Here is a 22,897-nt window from a genome sequence, read left to right as displayed (position 1 = left end):
AGATAATATTTGATAGCATGCATCTAAAACTATGTTATGTAGTGAACTCGAAGCTGATATATCTGCGAAAATGAGGTTACGTGTGTCCAAAGAAACACGATTCATCGCTCAAATTTCTGTTATAATATTTAGTGACCTTCACGGCACTGTGATCATGACAAAAGCCACATTGACATACCAGCCTTCGTTTTTCGTCTTTTGACGACCGTTTGTAACTTTAAAAAACATCTGTTCAGCAACTCGACTCGAGCGTGGCATTTAAAATCTCAAGTTTGTTACAGTGAATAACAATAATTGACATTAGCACGTTCTAGCATCTGTGGTGTAACGTGGGGTTGGCACAGGGTCCATGCCCACACCCCGACCCCTAATCAAACATTTTTGTTTGTTTTTACTGTATTAAATTTATAAAACCATACATACATACACACACACACACACACACACACACACACACACACATACAAACATAGACATCCTGGTCCGCCTGCTTTGCTTTAGTAATTTTGTACAGTGCGTAAACCTGTTTCAGCATTTTATTTTTAAATATGCAGTGACATATTCTCGCTCCAGTGAACTCGTTAAATGTTTCGTCGGCAGTCGCCATCTTTTTTCCTCATCATCTCTGGTGAGAATCCGGGAAGAAACCTGTTGCTCGGCGAGTAGCTGGTTCTGAGGTGTTACAGACGAATCGCTGGCGTGTTCTCGTTTGTAGCAGTCATTCCATCTTCTAAAGTTTGTTTCCTTTAAAGGTAATGTTAAAGTTTGTTTTGTTTAACGACATCACTTGAGCACATTGATTTATTAATCATAGGCTGTAGAATGTCAGACATTTAGTAATTTTGAAATATAGTTTTAGAGAAGAAACCCGCCACATGTGTCTATTAGTAGTAAAGGACCTTTTATATACACCATCCTGCAGGCAAGATAGTACATACCACGGTTTTTGATATACCAGTCGTGGTTCACTGGCTGGAGCGAGAAATAGCCCAATGGGCTCACCGACGGGGATCGATCCTAGACCGACCGCGCATCAAACAAGCGCTTTACTACTTGGCTACGTCCCGCCCCAGAATGTAAGATTCCACTGTCGTTGACGTAATACACTATGTGATTTGAGTTATGTACACTGCGTAAATGTCACTCTTCGGCTAGCGGTCGATACTATGAGGTTGCATACTATCATTAAAGGTAGAGTAAACTCAAACAAGAGCTTTATGTGTTGGAAAGATGCATACCCGGACCACCAACACATACTGACACTTTAACAAATAAGAAAAGCGTAATTTTAGAGTTAATAAAAAAACATGATTATTCCTGCTAACTGGGGGCAACCATTTTGTTTCGTTTTTGTGACGTCCGGTAGTATAGCTTGGGGCGAAGTGACGTCAGCTCCGTCCATCTCGTCTATGCACAGTGTAAACAAATGCTCTAATTTACGACAAGGCGCTTCGCTTTCATCAACCGGACTTGTAAAACAACATAAATGACTTGATAGTATAATACACTATTTAACTAAATATATTTCAATTTGCATCAATAGGACGAAATGTAGTTATAGTATTTTTTTTTTTTTTTAAATCCAAATAAAAAAAACCCATATTATTAAGCCTATTGGTATGCTACGTTCGAGCAAAAACGACCACTCACGATACCCAAGTGATAATTTTCATTTCTTTGGAACTACGTAATTGGTCAGTTTTGTGATTTTAGATGGGAAAGTCTACTTAATCAAGGGTTTTACAGATTTACTTACAGTAATAAAGCAGGACGGCTGATCGATTAAGTTTTCGTGTGTGCGTGTATGTGTGTGTGTGTGTGTGTGTGTGTGTGTGTTTGGCAAATTCACAGCCTCGTGTTTGGTATACAAGAATACAACAAAGCACGTGTTATAAATAATGCAGCCCAAGCAATAAATAAGGGCAATAAATATTCTAGACACAAGTTCTTTGAATTCCATTTGTTTGTTTGCAGTTGAAACATTTCTAAGAGGAAATTAATAACTTATATGTATCTTCCCAAAGGTTTTTCAACGACCCACGAAGATCGCCGGTCTCGTCTGTTAACTTTCCAGTTCCGTCTTCACACCAAACCCAAGCAACATTCGTCAGTATATGATTTCCAATTACAAGACATGGCCACAAAACTGGAAAAAGATGACGAATATACAATTCTTGACAGCAAACTTGGTGAGTAGTAACCAGATGACTGAAAATGCAAACAAGCAAAACGTAAATAGAGGATAATAAACGAGTTATAAGTTATTATTAAATTTATGTCCCGAGTGAAATAATGAAAATTATTTCACGAGGGACATAAATTTGATAATAACTGGTACCGAGTTTGTTATTCTATTTATTACCTCAGCTATTTTGTTTCTAAAAGCCTTTATTTTCGAAACACATGCACGTACATGTATAGAAACGATGTAAACCACATTACCCACTGTTATAAGTTGTTGTTTTTTCTTTTGAGTATTGCTATAACTTTGTAATTTAATCACGTTCATAGATAATTTTCAAAAACTAAATCTAAAATAAATTGTATTAAAATGACATTTTGTTAAAATTTAATTTTTTTCTCACTCGTTTATATTTTTCTTTTGACTTTTGTTTCTCCTTCCACTGCTTAGAAATTTATATTTTCATTGTCCTTTCTCTATCTTCGCTTTATATATTTTCACTCCAAGAACTAACGATAATCTATTTTATCCTTGATATCGATTTTGGGTTTTTTTTTGTTTTTTTGTTTTTTTTTGGGGGGGGGATAACCTTATTGTAAAAAATGCTCGAATTAAAGACCTGCCAATTCCTAACAAGTTAAAAGCACAAATCTACAAATTAAAGACTAAATATGTCTCAACAGTATTATATCCACACACAGAGTGTGGCCATATAACAAATTACATAATTTTGAGAAGAACTTATCATGGCTTGTCTACAAATAATAACGCTTAACTGGCAGGGGCTCGGGGACAAGGAGAAACGAAGGGATGTATTAAACTATTTAAAAAGTAAATCATTTAGCATTTACTGCTTACAAGATACACACTTCACATCAGACTTAGAGCCATATATAGAGACGCAGTGGGGGTTTAAATGCATATTTAGTTCTTATACTGGAAACGCTCGAGGTGTGGCTATAATGTTCAATAACAATTTCGAATATAAGATACATGATATAAGAAAAGATAACTTGGGAAACTATATAATAATCGATTTAACAGTAGAGGGGGAGAGAATTACCCCTGTGAACGTATAAGGACCAAATGCAGATAACGATAATTTTTATCAATATATTTCAGACTGTATTGCAGAATTCCAAAATGAAAAATATATACTTTGTGGAGATTTTAATTTAGTACTAAATCAAGATCTGGATACAAAAAACTATAAACACGTAAATCATCCAAAATGCCAGAAAAAAATAACGAAAACATGGAAGCATTTGATTTAAAAGACCCATTTAGAGAATTATACCCTAATCTCCGTAGATATACATGGAAGAAGAAAACACCTTTAAAACAAGCTAGATTGGATTTCTTCTTAATATCCAATAATCTTATGTCTATGGTGGAAAAAGTAACAATTGAAAATAGTTACCGTTCGGATCATGCAGGAGTAGTTTTAAGGATAAACATAATTCAAATAGGGAGAGGTGAAGGGCTGTGGAAATTCAATAACGCTTTGCTTTTAAACAAAGAATATGTTAAATTAGTTAAAGAAACCATTACAAAAAACACACGCCACTATGCTGTACCAGTGTACAATTTGGACAATATAGATTCAATATCCAAAGAAGAAATACACCTTATAATAAATAACCAACTCTTCTCAGAAACATTACTTATGGAAATATGGGGGGAAAGTATATCTTTTTCTGTGTATAAGAAGAAAAAAGCACCAAATTAGAACAAAATATATGCGATGAAATTAAATCTTTAGAGGAGAACGAAAATACTATTGACTGGAAAAAAATCGAAAGTAAAAAGTCTGAATTATTAGAATTGCGAAAAGAAAAACTCAAAGGTCATTATATCAGGTCAAGGTCAAAGTGGATAGAAGAGGGCGAAAAGCCAACTAAGTATTTCTGCAATATAGAATCTCGGAATTATTTTAGCAAACTAATATCAAAAATTCAGTTGGACAATAGAACAGAGGTTACGGATCAGAAAGAAATCTTAAAAGAAACAAAGACGTTTTATCAAAATCTTTACTCTGCACCATCTTGGCAAAATGATAATGACATTATTGAAAAACTATCTTACTTTAGTTTCAATAAATTAACTGATGAAGAAGCTGAAGAATTAGAAGGTGAAATAAAATATTCTGAAGTTTTAGCATTTCTTAAGACAATGAAATATGACAAGAGCCCCGGATCGGATGGATTTACAGCCGAATTCTTTAAATTCTTTTGGATCGATATACGACATTATGTACTTAGATCTATTAATTATAGCTATACCATTAAAGAAATGTCTCATGTACAAAAGCTAGGCATTATAACATGTATCCCAAAACCAAAATAAACCAAAACAATTCTTACAAAATTGGCGACCTTTAACTCTGTTACAAAATGGCATCATTGTGTATTGCAAACAGAATTAAAAGTGTTGATAGATAAAGACCAAACTGGTTTCATAAAAGGAAGATATATTTGAGAAAATATTATATTAATTTATGACATCATGTCATACACTGAAGAACATGATATTCCTGGATTGCTCTTATTAAACGACTTTGAAAAAGCCTTCGATTCTTCCTTTATATATAAAGTGTTAGATATATTTAATTTCAAAGCATCTATTATAAACTGGATAAAAATGTTTTACAATAACTCCCTCTCTAGTGTCATACAAAATGGATTTTTATCTGAATCTTTTAAATTAGAAAGAGTTTGTAGACAAGGTGATTCTTTATCACCTTATATATTTATGTTATGTGCTGAAGTACTTGCAATTATAATAAGAAACTCGAGTAATATCAATGGTATCAGTATAGATGGGGAACAATATTTAATTCCACCGAGTCCCTGTACAATACACTTTTGGTTTTAGACTACTATGCATATATATCAGGCCTAAAAATAAATTTTTCCAAATCTAAAGCTATTTGGACAGGAACGAAAACGTTTTCTAAGGATGTATTCCATCATACGAGATGGAAGTTAGAATGGGGTCAAACTCATTTTAATTTGCTTGGTATCAACGTTTCAGTGAACATGGAACATATAATCGAACTAAGCACAAAAATTAATGAGAGTATGGTCTTGCAGGTTTTAGGAAGAATACCAGTATTGAAAACGTTAATGATGCCAAAGCTAACTCACCTATTAATAGCTATACCGAATCCAAATTAGTAAAACTGAAAAATTGAAACCAAATTTAATAACAAGATTATGAAAGGGGTGGTATTAAAATGATAAACATAAATAATTTTTATAACAGCATTGAAATGTACATGGATTCGAAGAATGTTTTTAAATAACTCAAAGTCGACCACTTTGTTTAAGTCAATTACAAATATATCGTTAAAAGACATAATTAAACAAGGTGATTATTTTCTAACTCGAAAAATAGAACATATTCGCAACAGGGTTTGGAGAGAAACCATGTCCAGCTGGATAGATATACCAAAAATTTCAAAACCCACAAAGTGTAGATGGTATATTAAGTATTAATATCTGGAATAACAGCAAAATATGTATTGGTAATGAATTATTAAACGAACAAGGTGGTTTTTTAACATACGAACAGTTTATAACGAAATATCATATAAATATGGTATATACGTCAATAACAAATGCTGTTAAATCATTTATAAACAAATTTAAAAACATAAACGATGACACTTTCACAAGTCTTAAAAATCCTGTTTTTCTGTTTAAGATAAAACATTTATTAAAAGACAAAAACGGTTGTAAATATATGTATGATATGTTAAATTCACAAACTGTCATTCCAAAAGCACAATTGAAATATGCAAATGAAGGATACGTGTATGATACAAAGAAATGGGAAAAGTATTATGTTATTCCTTTTCGATGTGTAAAAGACACAACATTATCATGGTTTCAGTATAGAATAGTACACAGAATCTTAACTACTAATACATTTTTGCATATGATACATTACGTAGATTCTAATGCTTGCGACCTCTTCAAAACTTCGTGTGAAACGTTACATCTTTTCTTTGACTGTAACAAGGTTAACCACATTTGGGAATCAATACGAGAATGGATATTGAATGAAACAGGAATTGACATTATTTTTGGTCAAGATATTGTTATGTTTGATATGATCAATAACGAAAATATTAACTTCGTAAATTGGTTGATTATCAACATTAAATATTATATCTAGTGTATGAAAGTACAGAAAAAATAATTAAATATTAATGGAGTTAAAAAAATATATTGCGAAACAAGTTTGAAATAGAAAAATGTATTTTATACAAAAATTGCAATTACAAAGTTTTTAATGAACCATGGGCACCATTGCTTAATCTCTTTAATTGAACTTATTTCCTAACAATAGCTTGTTTTGAATTCCAGGTCTTTTTCGTTTCGCGCTAGCATAGATTTAAGTCCCCCCATGTAATTATTCGTTTTATTTATTTATTTATTTATCAAGTTAATATTATGTGTTTTAACAATTATATTTTCTTTTTTTTTCTCATACAGTAGAATCTCATTGGCTCGAACACTGTCGGTGCATCAAAGTCTGTTCGACCCATCGGGTAGTTCGAACCATGCATTCGGCCGTTGTCGGGTGCTTATGTAACACAAAAACCAATCGGAATACCTCGCATATTTCCGTAAAACTGGCTTGGGCGAGATGGTCCGATTGACTCATGAGTAACGAAGTCGCCTTCAAATGTCGGATGAGATACATATTTGTAACTATTATTTATCACCGTTGAATAAACAAATAACAAACACACTGGTAGTCTGTATTTATAAATATTTATTAATTTAAAAAATCGTTCTTTATTATGCTGTTGTAGAATCTTTTGCGACATATTGACAACGTTGAGAAAAGAATGAAAGTGCATGAAGCACAGGCGGAGGCCCTTTACCTTTTATTGTTGTAATCACTACATTACATTGATTTCTCCTGTATTTCAAGTTAAAAACAAACTATGCCGACGCTCATGCGTAGAGTAGCGATTAAAATGATTAAAGTAAACCGGCGAGGCCGAACTAGGCTCACCAATTGATTGGTGTTTCATGCAAGGTTCATTCAGCTCACGATTATCGTAGTACTATTATCTGTACTAGAAAGATAATTACCGATAGGTGCTAAATAAACAACATAAGAAGCCGGCATATTTATATTAACTTACTTTGTGACTGACGTGAAAGGGTCAATAAAAAATTCGTAAATAAATATAAATTATTTTTTGTATTTCTTCGGATAGACTTAGTCGTTCGAGCTATATATGTTTAATTTTACAGTTCGGACTAATAAACTGGTTCGAGAGAAAGCTTCTGTTCGACCCTAGGGGTATTCGACCAATCAGCACCAAAATAAAAGGGTTTAATAGAGAAAAAAATCGGGACATTGTTCTTGGTTCGAGAATACCGGTAGGTTCGACCGTTGGGCGTTCGAGCCAATGAGATTCTACTGTATATTTCCCAGTCCTTTACATTCTAAGAGTCATAGCAATTTGGTTTGTTTTTTTCCAATCTTTAATTTATACAGAAGCGTTACAAATGCGTTTGTGACGGTACATGCTCTTAATTTCTTTTCGCCTGTGGCGATATTAATTGTTTTAGAAGGCCGTGTGCAGTTCCAAATTGCACTTAAGCCCAGATGGCCAACTTGTTACGTGATACCTTTGCGAGACGGTCGTCTAATACACACCCAGCCGAGGTGCGGAGCCCAGGTGGCTAGTAGTTACGTAATACCTCCGCAAGTGCGGTTTTTACAACCGTGATTTCTGGCGAACTGGCGACAGCCAGTCTGACGATCTAAGAAAATATACCGACTCTGTGAGAGGTGGAAATATAAGATGACAGGTGAGGTACCCCGTTGTACCCCCAGGCGATATTCGCTGTCTCTGAGAGTTTTGAATAAATAGCTAGGATTTAGATATATCGAGGAGAAACTTTAGGAAGGTTCCAGGGGATCGCTGTCCGTCCACTGAACGATCTATATTAGTTCAGACGGGACTTTGGTAAATATATATTTTCTGCTCTGTGTATAATCTTGATGTGATTGATGTGACTTTAAATATTTTAATACTGTATTATACCAATATTATTTAGACGGTGCTGCCGGTCATCTGACGCAGTAATCTGTAGGCTCACTGTCCTAAATAATTATAAAAAGCTTAACCAGTCATCCTAGAGGACCTACGTAAACTGTAGGTTATTGTCTTTATTGTGATAGGTACCAGTATTAATTCTGTGTTACAAGGTTACTAAATGAGTAGTTAAGGGTTAATTAAAAATTAACCAGTTAGGAATAGAGTGGTAATTCCTTTATTAATTAAGTTCCCCTGGAAGAGTTTCTCCATTATCACACGTGTGGGTGTTGTGTCACGGTGAAGTGATTAGCATATTGTGTAAACTAGACACCTAGAGATTAACTAATTAAGTGATCAGTTCTGGGTTGTTATTATTTATTGTTGTGGCTGTACATTTGTCAGCGTAGGTTAATACAGATTCCAAAGTGTATTGTGTTTTGTTGTGTTTTCTAGTGAACTAAACGTGCTATAATAATATATACTTTATATAAGATCGTATCTCTGATCATACCTAGACGAGCCATACTAGGGTTTAACCGCCCGTTACAGAGAGATCTAACAGATATACAGTTAGGAGAGATATTTGGACAATCGTGTTTTATTCAGTTACGGGTATTACAGAATCCCCGTGACAGCGTTTATGTATTAAATAGTTATATATGACTGTATAACATTATTATACCACCAATTAGATATATGTGCATGTATATAAAGTATATCACTTTGATGTAAAGCCATGAATTCAATGCTCCTCAATCTTGACAAACAAAATTAAGACCAAAACAAGAGAGCCGTACTAAAGGCAAACTTTTTAAATTACATGACTTCGTTTTGTGTGTTTGTCAAATTGTGATGACGTCATATTTAGTACCGACAAGGTCATTGGTTTGTAAGCGTCAAATCGTCCAACAGTATTGTTCATTAGACCAGTGCAGAATATTTCCCACTGAGAAAATATGGAAAATATTTTCCCTGTTATGAGAGACCACTGGGGTGATAAAGCTACAGTATAGAACATGATGATTTTGGGATATAGGTCAGTGGTTGGACTTTTCGTTTATATCACGGAGTAGAAATCAGTCCATATAGATGTTTGAGCTGTTTTTTATTTCCTGAAATTCAGTTGTTGTGTTCATCAAGTGGAGTGGAATATAGGTAGTGACTAAATGGATTGCAGGTCTCTCTAGGTCAGTGCGTAGAACTATAGCGTACTAGTATAAAATGATAGGGTGGAATATAGTCCAGTGGTTAGAGCTGTAGCGTACTAGTATAAAGTGATAAGGTGGAATATAGTCCAGTGGTTAGAGCTGTAGCGTACTAGTATAAAGTGATAGGGTGGAATATAATCCAGTGGTTAGAGCTGTAGCGTACTAGTATAAAATGATAGGGTGGAATATAGTCCAGTGGTTAGAGCTGTAGCGTACTAGTATAAAATTATAGGGTGGAATATATAATGATGGGGTGGAATATAGTTCAGTGGTTAAAACTGTAGCATACTAGTATAAAGTGATAGGGTGGAATATAGTCCAGTGGTTAGAGCTGTAGCGTACTAGTATAAAATGATAGGGTTGAATATAGTCCAGTGGTTAGAGCTGTAGTGTACTAGTATAAAATGATAGGGTGGAATATAGTCCAGTGGTTAAAGTTGTAGTGTACTAGTATAAAATGATGGGGTGGAATATATAATGATAGGGTGGAATATAGTCCAGTGGTTAAAGTTGTAGTGTACTAGTATAAAATGATGGGGTGGAATATAGTCCAGTGGTTAAAACTGTAGCCTACTAGTATAAAGTGATGGGGTGGAATATAGTCCAGTGGTTAAAACTGTAGCCTACTAGTATAAAGTGATGGGGTGGAATATAGTCCAGTGGTTAGAGTTGTAGTGTACTAGTATAAAGTGATGGTGTGGAATATAGTCCAGTGGTTAAAAATGTAGCCTATTTGTTTTAATTAACATATAGCCTACTAGTATAAAGTGATGGGGTGGAATATAGTCCAGTGGTTAGAGCTGTAGCGTACTAGTATAAAATGATAGGGTGGAATATATAATGATGGGGTGGAATATAGTCCAGTGGTTAAAGCTGTAGCCTACTAGTATAAAATGATAGGGTGGAATATAGTCCAGTGGTTAGAGCTGTAGTGTACTAGTATAAAGTGATGGTGTGGAATATAGTCCAGTGGTTAGAGCTGTAGTGTACTAGTATAAAGTGATGGTGTGGAATATAGTCCAGTGGTTAAAACTGTAGCCTACTAGTATAAAGTGATGGTGTGGAATATAGTTCAGTGGTTAGAGCTGTAGTGTACTAGTATAAAGTGATGGTGTGGAATATAGTCCAGTGGTTAGAGCTGTAGTGTACTAGTATAAAGTGATGGGGTGGAATATAGTCCAGTGGTTAGAGCTGTAGTGTATATATCATGGTGCCGTGCAGTGTCGATCAGTGCTTAGTGCCGCATTGTAGGCCTACATTATGACAGATTGTAATGTGAATAGAGCGATAATTGATGTGCAACATGTGTGGTGCGATCAGAGCATTCTTCTGGTATACAAGATGTGGTGTGGTCGATTCCAGTCACCGAATGTTCTGCTATTAGCCATTCATATTGTTGAATCCATGATCAGGGAACCAAAGAGTGTTGCTTGAAATTTAACTTTTTTTCTTGTTTTAAAGGGAAAACAGGCAAAAGAATGTCAGAAAGGACAAATATATTTGAAGATCAGAAGATTCCCAAACTAGAAGACGTAGGATTTGGTTGTAAGTAACGAATATAGTAGATCCTTTTTTATAATGTCTTTTTGTTTCGAAATCATGTTCAGAATGTAAAGTATTTCATATGGCAATTGATGTGTTTGTTTACATTTTTATTATTATTTACCTAACTTGTCTTTAATTTTTTTATCATATGTAAAATCACTCAGGTCCTGAATAATTATAACAACCTTTAAATCAATTTGTTTTGTATAACGACACCACTAGAGCACATGGATTTATTAATCATCAGCTATTGGATGTCAAATATTTGGTAATTTTGTCATAGAAGAGAGGAAACCCGCAACATTTCTTTTCATTAGTAGCAAGGGATCTTTTATATGCACCATCTCACAGACAAGATAGCACATACCACGGCCTTTGATATACCAGACGTGGTGCACTGGCATATATGTATGTATGTGTGTGTGTGTGTGTATATATATATATGTGTGTGTGTGTATGTAGATATATATATATATATATATATACATACACACACACACACACATATATATATATATATGAACACATGCTATATAGCGTAGTGCGCATCGGTGTTCTGTCCACTGGTTTGATTTGACATAAGAAGAAAAGTAAGAGTTTTGGAAATTAAAAAAAATTATAAAATAAACAAAGTAACAAAAAAAACCTCACTATTTTTGTGGCCCATTAGAATACAACATTCACCCCCCCCCCCCCTCCCCCCGTCTACGGCTTCGCGTTTGATGAAATTTCGATCCCCTCCCCCACCCCACCCCCCCCCCCACCCCCCGCTAAAATCATGCTGGCTACGGGCCTGTTACATAACTTAGCTATCTATCTAGCTAGCTGTCTATCTATCTATATCTATCTATCTATCTATCTGTCTATCTGTATATCTATCTGCCTATCTGTCTATTTGTCTATTTATATATCTATCAGTTTATCTATCTATCAGTTTATTTATCTATCTATCTGTTTATCTATCTATCTGTTTATAGACCGTGGGCCCACTATAACCCCCCCCCCCCCCCCCCCCCCCCCCCCCCCCCCCCGGGATTTTTCAAGATGAGTATATCTTTGAAGCCTATCCATAGACATATTCAAATCAGCTTGTCTGCAGGCAATCTGTTGGTGGGTGTGCCTGTAGGGCACGTTTGAGTGTAGGCACCCTATTTATTTTTAACAGGGCAAATTTCTGATCAAGGTGAATGTTCCACATAATTTTCAAAAATATTTGAAAATAATTCTGGACTATATCACTGCTTTTACTTTAAAGCTGGGTTACTGGTGAATGTATTCCACCAAAAACTAATATATTTTTGCCATCTGACTAAGTATAGTGAGTCAATGAATTTGAAATGCCCTGAGTATTACAAACATAGTATATGAAAAAACTGCATGGCAATGTTGAAGTTAACATGCATACATATTTTGAACAGGTTTAAGACCAAATTATGAATGCTATTCATGCTAAATTACATGTTCATAACAAACCACAAAGCAATGCAATATATGTGGTATGGATATAGTACCAGGGGTATACTCACCAGCAAAAGTTACACAGTTCCCGATATACGTTATTCTCTATGTACATGTGTATATATACATACCGTACCTAAAACATTGTGATCCTTTTATTATTGTATTGTATTTAATATCTGAGGGCAGCATTACTTAAATATGGTGCAGTATATGCTGTCTAAACCATTTACATGGATATTTTGAATATTTTTATATTACACACAAGTCTTACAAACATAAACAGTGAATTTACATACCATTCTAGGCAAGTCTGCATTACATATACAATTTATCTATCTCACAACAGTTCATCTTACAATAGCTAGTTTTTTTTGTTGCTTTTTGTAATATTTTAGAATTGCAGTTCTATTCATATTATGCTTAACTTATGTTTTGGTGTATATAATTGATATCTACACAGAATATCATCAGGCACATATCTAGCACTATAAAAATGTAACTTTCATTCCCAATTCTCAATCATTTTATGTGACCCAAATATAATATATGTGAAGTTTACAATTTTCTATTTCTACATCCTTTCTTTTATTCTATAAAGTAGATGTTAATAACAATTACAAAATAATATAATATGGGGTATGAATAATTATATACTTCTCAAAATAAGTTACTAGTAAGCAATGTATTAATTTCTATGTATACACATACTTAGGATTGCCTGAAGCTTTTATTATTAAAAAAAAATAGACCTGGCTTTTTTAACATATTGAGGCTTCATTATTCAAATGTGGTTCAGTATATGGAGTTTATATACAATGTTCACAAATTTATGAAGATGTCTCTCTGTTCTTAGTACCAGCCAATTATAAGTACCTTTCTTCGACATGTGTGTTAAAACATTTACAATTCATCTATCTCACAGAAGCTTGTACTATTTTTAAAAACATATTTGTATTTAAATTGTGCTTAATTTATGCTTAGGTTTATATAATTGACATCAGATATAGTCATCAGGCATATCTAGCACTTGACTTTCTTTCCTATTTCAGTCTTATCATCTGATTCAAATATAATGTCTATTATGTTCACAATATTTGTAATTTTTTATTTTTCCTCTGGGCCTTTGCTCTTGTTCCTCTCTCAATATGTCAACAGCTCTTGCATTATCAGAACACAAAGCATCCAATTCAGCTTCAGTATTTCTCAGCCATTTCTATGTGGTTGAGGAATACCCTGGACTTTGTAATATGACTAATATGAGACCATGGCAATTTGCTCTCTTCCAATTTGTTCTATTGGTACAGGGAATATCTACTGGATGGAAGGTTTGCAACTAATCCACAGTAGCATAATAACAGCATTTGTGGTTTGGCACTAAATTTCTCATGTGAAAGGGGTTCTTCCAAGCCACACTTGATCAAGAAATCCCTACAAAGGTCTTAAGAGATTGGAAGACCTTTTAAATGAAAAAAAGAAAACTCTGCCCTCAGCTTCTTGGGAAGAGGGTTCTATTTGTGAGACACAGTACATGTTTCAAATGCAAACCATGTCTGGGGGTGTTGTTAAGTACACAAGAAGATGCAGAAACAAAGATTATACTTCATTGTCTGTACATTGCTGCCAGTTTACTACCCCAAATACGAAAGTTTTTATACACTCAACTTGGCAACAAGAGGCATCTTATAGATGTGCACAGCATCATTAAGGATGCAGGGAAGACACCAACTAGCAATTCCAGCTGTGCTTGCCATTACTGGCTAGGATACCAACAGTGCTTTTATGCAGAATGGAAAACTGGAGGTTTTGAATATTCTCAAGCAACACCAAGACTTCCTTGAAATGTTGTTAGCTCATGAAGTTCAGCAAAAATTGATGTACATATATTTAAGAAGCAGATCATTTCATATACCTTCTCTATGGGAGTGCGGGTGCCAATAACATACAAAAACATCATGACTTGAGAAATATCTGGAAATGTTTGTTGCCAAACCAAGGATGATAATATTGAACTACAATAGAGTGTAAATCAGCCTTCTCCACTCTACTCTACATGTATGTATTCACTGAGAATGCTCTGACAATGCACATAAAGAGAACAAATTGCCAAGTTGTCATTTGGTATCAGTCATGCCAGGCAGTCCAGGCTATTCCTCAACCAAATTGTCATATGGTTGAGAAATTTTAGAAGGAACACTAGAGATAAAATAGTGATATTAAACTATGAGCGCTGATGGAAACTGATGAGGAACCATGAGCAGTCTGGAAAAGGAGAATACCAGAAATTGTGAACATGACAGACATATTTTACTTGCATGAAAATGCAAAGGAATATGAAAGGAAGTCAAAACTTTCCTTGACAATATTTGATGTAGAAACTAATTATATACACCTGAGCATAAGTTAAGCACAATGTAAATATAAAGGCAAATCTAAAAATATTACAAACACAGACTAGTATAAGATGAACATTTGTGAGATAGATGACTTGTACATGTAATACAAAAGAAATTATGGTAGGTACACAAAACTGATGCTTTAAATTTTTAACACTGGTGTTTAGTAAAGAGGGACATATTCATAATATTGATTCACATACATGTATACTCAACAAAATTAATTAAGGGCTAGTAAACTTTCTTATATTATAATATAATTCTTTGTTACTGTCATATTATGTTAGCATGTTTTGGTTATATATATGGCTTCTATTCATTGTTTCAGTAAACTTTTACTGGTTATACACGCAAAAAACACTGGGTATTTCACATACTTATGAAAAATATTGAAATGAGCATTAGGCAAGTATTTGTTACACATTTGTTCCGAATGTTTCTTGTCATTGTGTTCCCTCAAAATTGTTATTTAAGTCATTAAGTTCAAGAACATGCCACAATGCTGACAACTTTCAACGGAAGAAGTTGTATTTTCCCCCATATTTAAAGAAAAAATGCTAAAATATCTATTGGACCTTAATTAATTTTGTTGAGTATAGTATAGGCAGATATACTGAACCATATTTGAATAATGCTGCCTCAATATATTAAATACAGTGCAATTTTTAATAGTAAAAGGTTCAAGCAGCCCAAAATATGTGTAAATATAGAAAATAGTGCATTTCAGGCATTGCTTAACTTTTGCCGATGAGTATATCATTATTCATACCACATATTTGCATTGTTATTTGGTTTGTTACTATTAACATCTAGTATAGGATGAATATCATTCATTTTGGCCTTATATCTGTTAAAAATTTATATGGATGACAACTTTATCACTATATTTAATTTTTCAATATAGTGTTTTGGGGACACAAAATGTGCAACGGTACCCCCATTCAAATGGCGATATTTTTTTTAATCCACCAACATTTTTGCTGCAGACAAGCAGATATTAAATTCATATATAACGAGGTATCTAAAAATACTTGTCTCCAAAAATCCCTTGGGGGGGGGGGGGGGGGGGGGGGGGGGGGTTTCGGTATCTGGCCCATGGACTATTATCTATCTATCAGTTTATTTATCTCTTCTCTCTCTCTCTCTCTCTCTCTCTCTCTCTCTCTCTCTCTCTCTCTCTCTCTCTCTATATATCTATATATATCTATATATATATATATATATATATATATATATATATAATGTCTGTATGTACGTCTGTCTGTCTGTCTGTCTATCTCTGTCTGTCAATCTATATATCTGTCTGTCTGTCTATCAATCTATCTATCTATCTGGGATACCATCAAGCATTACTATCATCCCTACTGTATATTTCTCATTAGTTTAACCGGCCTCGGTGGCGTCGTGGCAGGCCATCGGTCTACAGGCTGGTAGGTACTGGGTTCGGATCCCAGTCGAGGCATGGGATTTTTAATCCAGATACCGACTCCAAACCCTGAATAAGTGCTCCGCAAGGCTCAATGGGTAGGTGTAAACCACTTGCACCGACCAGTGATCCATAACTGGTTCAACAAAGGCCATGGTTTGTGCTATCCTGCCTGTGGGAAGCGCAAATAAAACATCCCTTGCTGCTAATCGGAAGAGTAACCCATGTAGTGGCGACAGCGGGTTTCCTCTCAAAATCTGTGTGGTCCTTAACCATATGTCTGACGCCATATAACCGTAAATAAAATGTGTTAAAGGAAACATGACACGAGACCATATTATAGCTCATTTTAAAAGAAAAATGATATAAAAATAATATACAAATAACTTTATAACAATAAAATACGTGTAGTTAACTTAAAATGAAGAAATTGCGCTAACCAGTATCAAAGTACGATTTATGCATATTTCTTCGTGAGCGTTCGGAAAAAAAGGGAAGTGACGTCAGAGCCGCTGTACTCTTCCATTGTTGTTAACTGTTTATATATGAGTAAGGGGCTTACGATCTTTTCAGTCCAACAGTGCCGTACTGCGCGGCCTTCGGGTGTAAAAATAAACAGTTTTAAACGATCGGGATTGTCTTTTTATGGTTTTCCAAAGGATTGTATCCGAAGAAAGACGCGTGTATTTTATCGCAAAAGAAAAGATTGGACACCAACACCGCATAGTACTTTGGTGTCCGCCTAATTACAGCCCGGAGCCCGAACGTTACCCGGAGACAAAAACAGTACTCGGTTGCAAATGCCGAGGTGTACATTGTACATATTTGGCACAAAGATACACCTCAGCATGATGTATTTATATATGTTAAAACAAAAATGTAGAAATTTTTTATTTATTTATTTTTTTTGGAAAAAAAAAAGAGATTTTTCATGTTAGGGCTGTAGGCCTACATAACAAAATCTGTATTCACCGTCCGAAGAAGGAAACGTCAATAAGTAATTAAATATGGCATATACAAACATGGGATTTGGCATGAGGATACATCTCAGTACGATGTATTTAAATATGTTTTTTTAAAAAACGTGTAGAAAACAATAATAATTTTAAATAATGTTTTTAATCTTCGGGCGGAATACGTTACAAAAACGTTCCTCATCGCCCGAAGCCCCAAAGCAACACGAAGTTCAATACAAAAACCCCCACTACTGTCGGTGTCGAAATAACTATTATGTTTCATCCACGGGCTGACTTGAGAATCGGAGTGTTGTTTTAGTTAATTGATCCTTTCTTTCCGTGGTTCCTGATTGGCAGGTGTATAGTGCAGGGTATCGACCAGGTAAGTGATTACCATGGTCTAGACATGCGTACAAAATACGTGCCAGTTTTTTTAAGATTACAGGGTATTGTGGCGTAACCTGTCGCGACTATAGTACAGTGTTAATGGACATTATTAGCCGCCCTGCTTCATTACTGTAAATAATGCTGTAAAACCCTTGATTAAGTAGACTTTCCTATCTAAAATTACAAAACTGACCAATTACGTAGTACCAAAGAAAAGAAAATTATCACTTGGGTATCGTGAGTGGTCGTTTTTACTCTAACGCACCCTACCAATAGGCCTAATAATATGCTACTTTTTTTTATGAGAGAAAAATACTATAACCCCATTTCGTTCTATTGATGCAAATAGAAATATATTTAGTTTAAAAGTTGATTATACTCTCAAGTCATTTATGTTGTTTTTTACAAGCCAGGTTAATGAAAGTGAAGCGCCTTGTCGTAAATTAGAGCGTTTGTTTACACTGTGCATACAGATTTCATTATGTACAGCCCGAACATAAAAAATGCGATATTTTCTATAAAAAAACACACCCAAAAATGTTTGTCCTACATTTATATTTTTTACATATTTAAATACATCATATCGAGGTGTATCTTTATGCTAAATATGAACAGTATACACCTCGGCATTAGCATCCGAGTTTTGGTTTTGTCTCCGGGTTACTTTCGGGCTCCGGGCTGTAAATTGGTCGAACCGGTCTGGTCTGGCACCATCAGTTTTCTCCACCCTCCGACTCGCTATCCGTTTTTTCTTCAGTATCACTGTTGTAAGTAAATGTGTGTCTTTCTTCATTTACTAACAGCTCATATTGATACGGCAAAACGTTTTGCGAACGAACACTCATTGTTTTGGTAAGCTGTGCAAGTCTTAGATTCTTTATGAGTGGTACGGACTAATGCTTTTAAGTGTAAGGCTTCAGATCAAGCGACGCGTCTCTGACGTCAGGGACCTCGTGATTGCCCTGCTCATTAAAGATCGGCAATTTCCGCTAAGAGCTCGTATCTGGGGTTCTTTTATGGAGATATTTTAAGTAATTAATTTTTTATATATTTTTTTTTTTAGGTGATTCAATTTATAATTAATTGTACATGGTTGGTGCCAAATATGGTTTACGTGACATGTTTCCTTTAAGTGCGTCGTTAAATAAAACATTTCTTTCTTTCATTAGTTTAAAATGTGTTTGAATCACATTTCCTTTGCATTTAGATAAAAATATGCCTTACTGTATTTTTAATCGTTTACTGGTTTCGTCTTTCTTTCACAGATCAAGCAGAAGTAGTGGGAGCACATGCAGCGGGAGCACGTGTAGCGAAAACATGTGTACCGGCATCACGTGGGGAAGTGATTAATGCTTCCCCAGAGAAGTCGACGTTCACACTGATCAACACTTTCGACGCACGGGCGAATATTGGAGACCATGATAGCATACAGGATTTCGTTGTCCTGAATCAGAACGGGTTAGATGTCTTTGTTGTATGGTATTCTAGCGAGGAGTGTGTTAGGTCACTGTGGCATGATGCTAAGGAGAACATTGATAAGATCAGTGAATGTAAACTGAATAAAGAACAAATTCGTGGTCTTTTTAGAATCACGAAAATTAGCAACACTCAAGTCGCTGTTGCGTGTACTTTTATCAGAAACAAAAACTGGCTCATAAAGCCAACACTAAATATAATAAATGTTGGTCCAGAATTAAGCCTCCAGAAAACTGTTCCACTGAAATGTTGCGAGTGCACCGTATGTATAACCTCATTAAGTTCAAAAACTGGGACCAGATTGGTGATAGGACACAAGGGATTAATGGTGACTGACCTACACGGCAACATGATCAAGTTAGTCACTGTTGACAAGACAGGAGAGTCACTTGTCAGTGAGCCGCAATACTTGGCAACCACACCTTCCGGTCACATACTGGTGTCATACAACACCGATGAGACATTTTACTCGATCAGTCATCGTGAAGATAAAGTGTCATGCATTTCACTTGAAAGGAAGGTGTTGTGGAGTTATCCGATAAAGAATGCACGAGGTGTTACCTGTGATGCGTACTCTAATGTGTATGTTGCTATTGGTGAAACTGGTAGGCCTTTGAACCAGAAAGTGGTTATGCTGTCTCCGGAAGGCAAGTTTGTAAAATATATTCTGAAGTCAGATAAAGTGGACTATTGTCCCCAAGCTTTGTATTACGACACATCTAAAGCCAGACTGTACGTCTCTGACAAACACTTGATCAGGATCTATGAACACAGATTCTCCAGTAACGATCTCCACTGGTAACGAGTAGTCGTCGTGAACGTTCAGTTCAAACACGAGATGATACCTTACTAAAGCATTCTTTCGACTCTGTCTTAACCAGGGATATGGGTTGAAATACGTTAGTTCTTCTTGTTGTCGATTTGTTATTGTTTGTTGTTGTTGTTTTGTTTGTTTGGGTTGTTTTTGTTGTAGGGTTAGTTTTTTTTTTTTTTTTTTTTTTTTTTTTTTTTGGGGGGGGGGGGGGTATTCACAGAACCCCTGTTTACACTTGTATCCATCACACAACCAGGGGGAAGTAGTGATGGATATTTTAACATATAAATGTATTATATATATATATATATATATATATATATATAACAGTCAGGCCTCGTTACAACGATCATTTTCGTCCCTGGGTCACTTTGTCGTTATATCGAAATTGCCGGTGTATCGAATTGTCATGAGTTATTTCCATTGCCAAAATAACGTAACAAAAAAATACTAATTAATATTAACTGATGACTGAATAATTTATGCATTGCAATTATTATCAAAAACAGCAAATACACGTACATATATTAAATATGTTTTTAAAAAGGATCATTAAATATATTAAACAAGGCGAAGTCACCGTCAGTTCAATCAAGACACCTACGATTGGTACCTGTTTCGGTTACAAACTATCATGAAAAGAGAAGATTTTATTGTTCGAAGTTAATCCTTTAATTGGTTCACTAAAGGCTTATGTGCAACAGCAATACAGGTCTACAGATTTCGCAGACATTGGTAGCTCGGATAGCATGTGACATAGTCGGCTCACTACGAGATCAAGGATTCTAAGTGGCTGTGTGTGTACTGCCAACGTGCTACGGTAGATAGATAGATAACTATTTTAACGTGCCCATATACCACTAGGGTTTCGAATACGCCCATCCAGAGTCCGACCTCCGATAAGATCGGTGGCCTGACTCGGGATGGGGGGGGGGGGGGGAGGGTGTAGAGTTGAAAATGGGCAGAATTTTGAAAATAGCAATTAGTAAAAAAAAAAGTCAATAGAATTAAAAATAAATAAATAAAAACTTACAAGCGAAAAATAAAAAGAATTGACTGCTCGGTCGAATATTTATATAATTTTGAGCATTTTAGAAGGACAGTCCAAAAATAAATAAGAGAAAGAAGAGAGGATCGGACTATTTAATAATATTTGTAAAAAAAAGAAGTAATTTCGACATAACATTTTGAACGAAGGTCTAAAAGTTTAAAGTCCGATCTATATGTCCACGTGAGTGGCCTCGTTAAGGCCGTTTTGTTCTTGAGGATGTTGGCGTCTACAGAGACGAGATGAACTGCTTGCCGTTGAAGTGTGGCACAAGTTTCCTCCACCTGTGACCTAGCAGGGTTTTTGCTAGCTCGACGTAATAGACGCCGGCGATGATCTTGAGTACTCTGTGGACGGTGTTGTCCATATCCCTAAAAAGGATACCTTGTCTGTACAGACCCTCCCGGCGCGTCGTCACCACTAGGCAGAGCGTCCCGTCTCGTAAGTCCGTATCGTGGATGGCCACCTCACTGCCGTCGGGGAAACGCTTGAAACTTCCCTCTTGGATACCTCCCGGCAGTGAGCCCACGTGTGGTGTATCACCAACCAAGTACTTAGAGTACTGACTCTTGATCTTGCTGACAGCGAGACTCCGTGCGGCAAAGTCCCTGCCTCGGCCAGAGGCGGAAGGCCGTGCCTTGGCTGGCTGGTCACTCGGGGGAGTGACGGCCTTCCGTTTCGCAACACAAACTTCCTTGTTCGTCTCAACGGAGTTCCCCGTGGGTGGGGGTCTCGACGGAGTCGAACGTGAAGGTGCAGGAACGGGAGACGCCGGCCGTGGAGTCTCGCACATGGCAATGTCCAGCTCCTCTCCTGGCGTCGACTCGTCAGACTTCGCTTGCTGGGTTTCCTCAGCTGGCTAAGCTGGCTTAGCTGGCTTGACCGGTCGGGCTGGGGCGACGACGCAGAAGGGACCGCCAGCTTTGTTCCCCCTGTACCGCCCCTGGCGCACGTTTCCTCTTTCTCGGTCCCCTTCCCTTCTTTTGTGGAGCAGGGTCGCCGTACACCAAAGTTAGGCTGCCCGTGACCCGGTGTACGCGACGCGGTACTCTATCAGCGTCCCATACAAAGCAATTAATCCCCCAGGTGGGTTGGGGGGGGGGGGGGGGGGTTAACACGAGAGAGCATGGATCAGCGTCCGTCTTCATCGCCAGCTCGAGTAGGTCTGAACGTGCTACGGTGTCTGTGATTATGAATTGCCGTTGTAAAGAGGTGTTTTCAGACGTCGGATTCCTGTGTAATGAACAGAATAACACTGATGTACGTTTGTTCCCGACAATTTGTGATCGGATGGTGTAAATGTCGTAGTAACGACGGTCGTTGTAACGAGGTCTGACTGTATATATATATATATATATATTATTCTTACATTTATTACACACAATTATCATATACTACTAAATTAAAATCACTCATATGGATACTTTACTATAGATACTTTACAGAGAGAGAGAGAGAGAGAGAGAGAGAGAGAGAGAGAGAGAGAGAGAGAGAGAGAGAGAGAGAGAGAGAGAGAGAGAGAGAGAGAGATCTAAACTGTAAGCTAGGTGTAAGTAAATTAAAGTTAAATATATATATATATATAGTAGTTAAATCTTAAAAGGAGTTCCGCGAAGATTTATTCATTAAAATATTATTTCCATTACACACACGCACACATACATACATTAAAATGAAAAAGGTATATTTAGATACCAATGTACACCGACATACACATACATATTCAGACTCAAACATCCATCCACATATACACACATACATTAATATATACACATACAACATTTCATATTATATATATAGATAGATATATAGATATATAGATAGATAGATAGATAGATAAACAAACATACATCATTATAATTGGGTATACATGCTAGATGTACATGACAATCGAAATACAAACACACAAAAACTAAATATTACTATAAAATTCT

The 22,897-nt window shown here is 35.9% G+C and overlaps 1 protein-coding gene across 1 annotated transcript; it reads left to right on the top strand.

Annotated features, from left to right (window-relative positions):
* Window positions 1-544: 544 nt before the first annotated feature.
* On the top strand, window positions 545-20,070 carry LOC121388694. The gene is made up of 4 exons (XM_041520150.1): window positions 545-752; window positions 2,025-2,189; window positions 10,919-11,002; window positions 18,891-20,070. The coding sequence occupies exons 2-4, from the start codon at window positions 2,135-2,137 to the stop codon at window positions 19,901-19,903; spliced, it is 1,152 nt and encodes a 383-aa protein (XP_041376084.1). The 5' UTR covers window positions 545-752; window positions 2,025-2,134; the 3' UTR covers window positions 19,904-20,070.
* Window positions 20,071-22,897: the final 2,827 nt, after the last annotated feature.

This window comes from Gigantopelta aegis, chromosome 14 (genome assembly GCF_016097555.1).
Source record: "Gigantopelta aegis isolate Gae_Host chromosome 14, Gae_host_genome, whole genome shotgun sequence".
NCBI lineage: Eukaryota > Metazoa > Mollusca > Gastropoda > Neomphalida > Peltospiridae > Gigantopelta > Gigantopelta aegis.
Note: the sequence above shows the minus strand (reverse complement) of the source record. Positions and strands in the feature narration are given on the sequence as shown.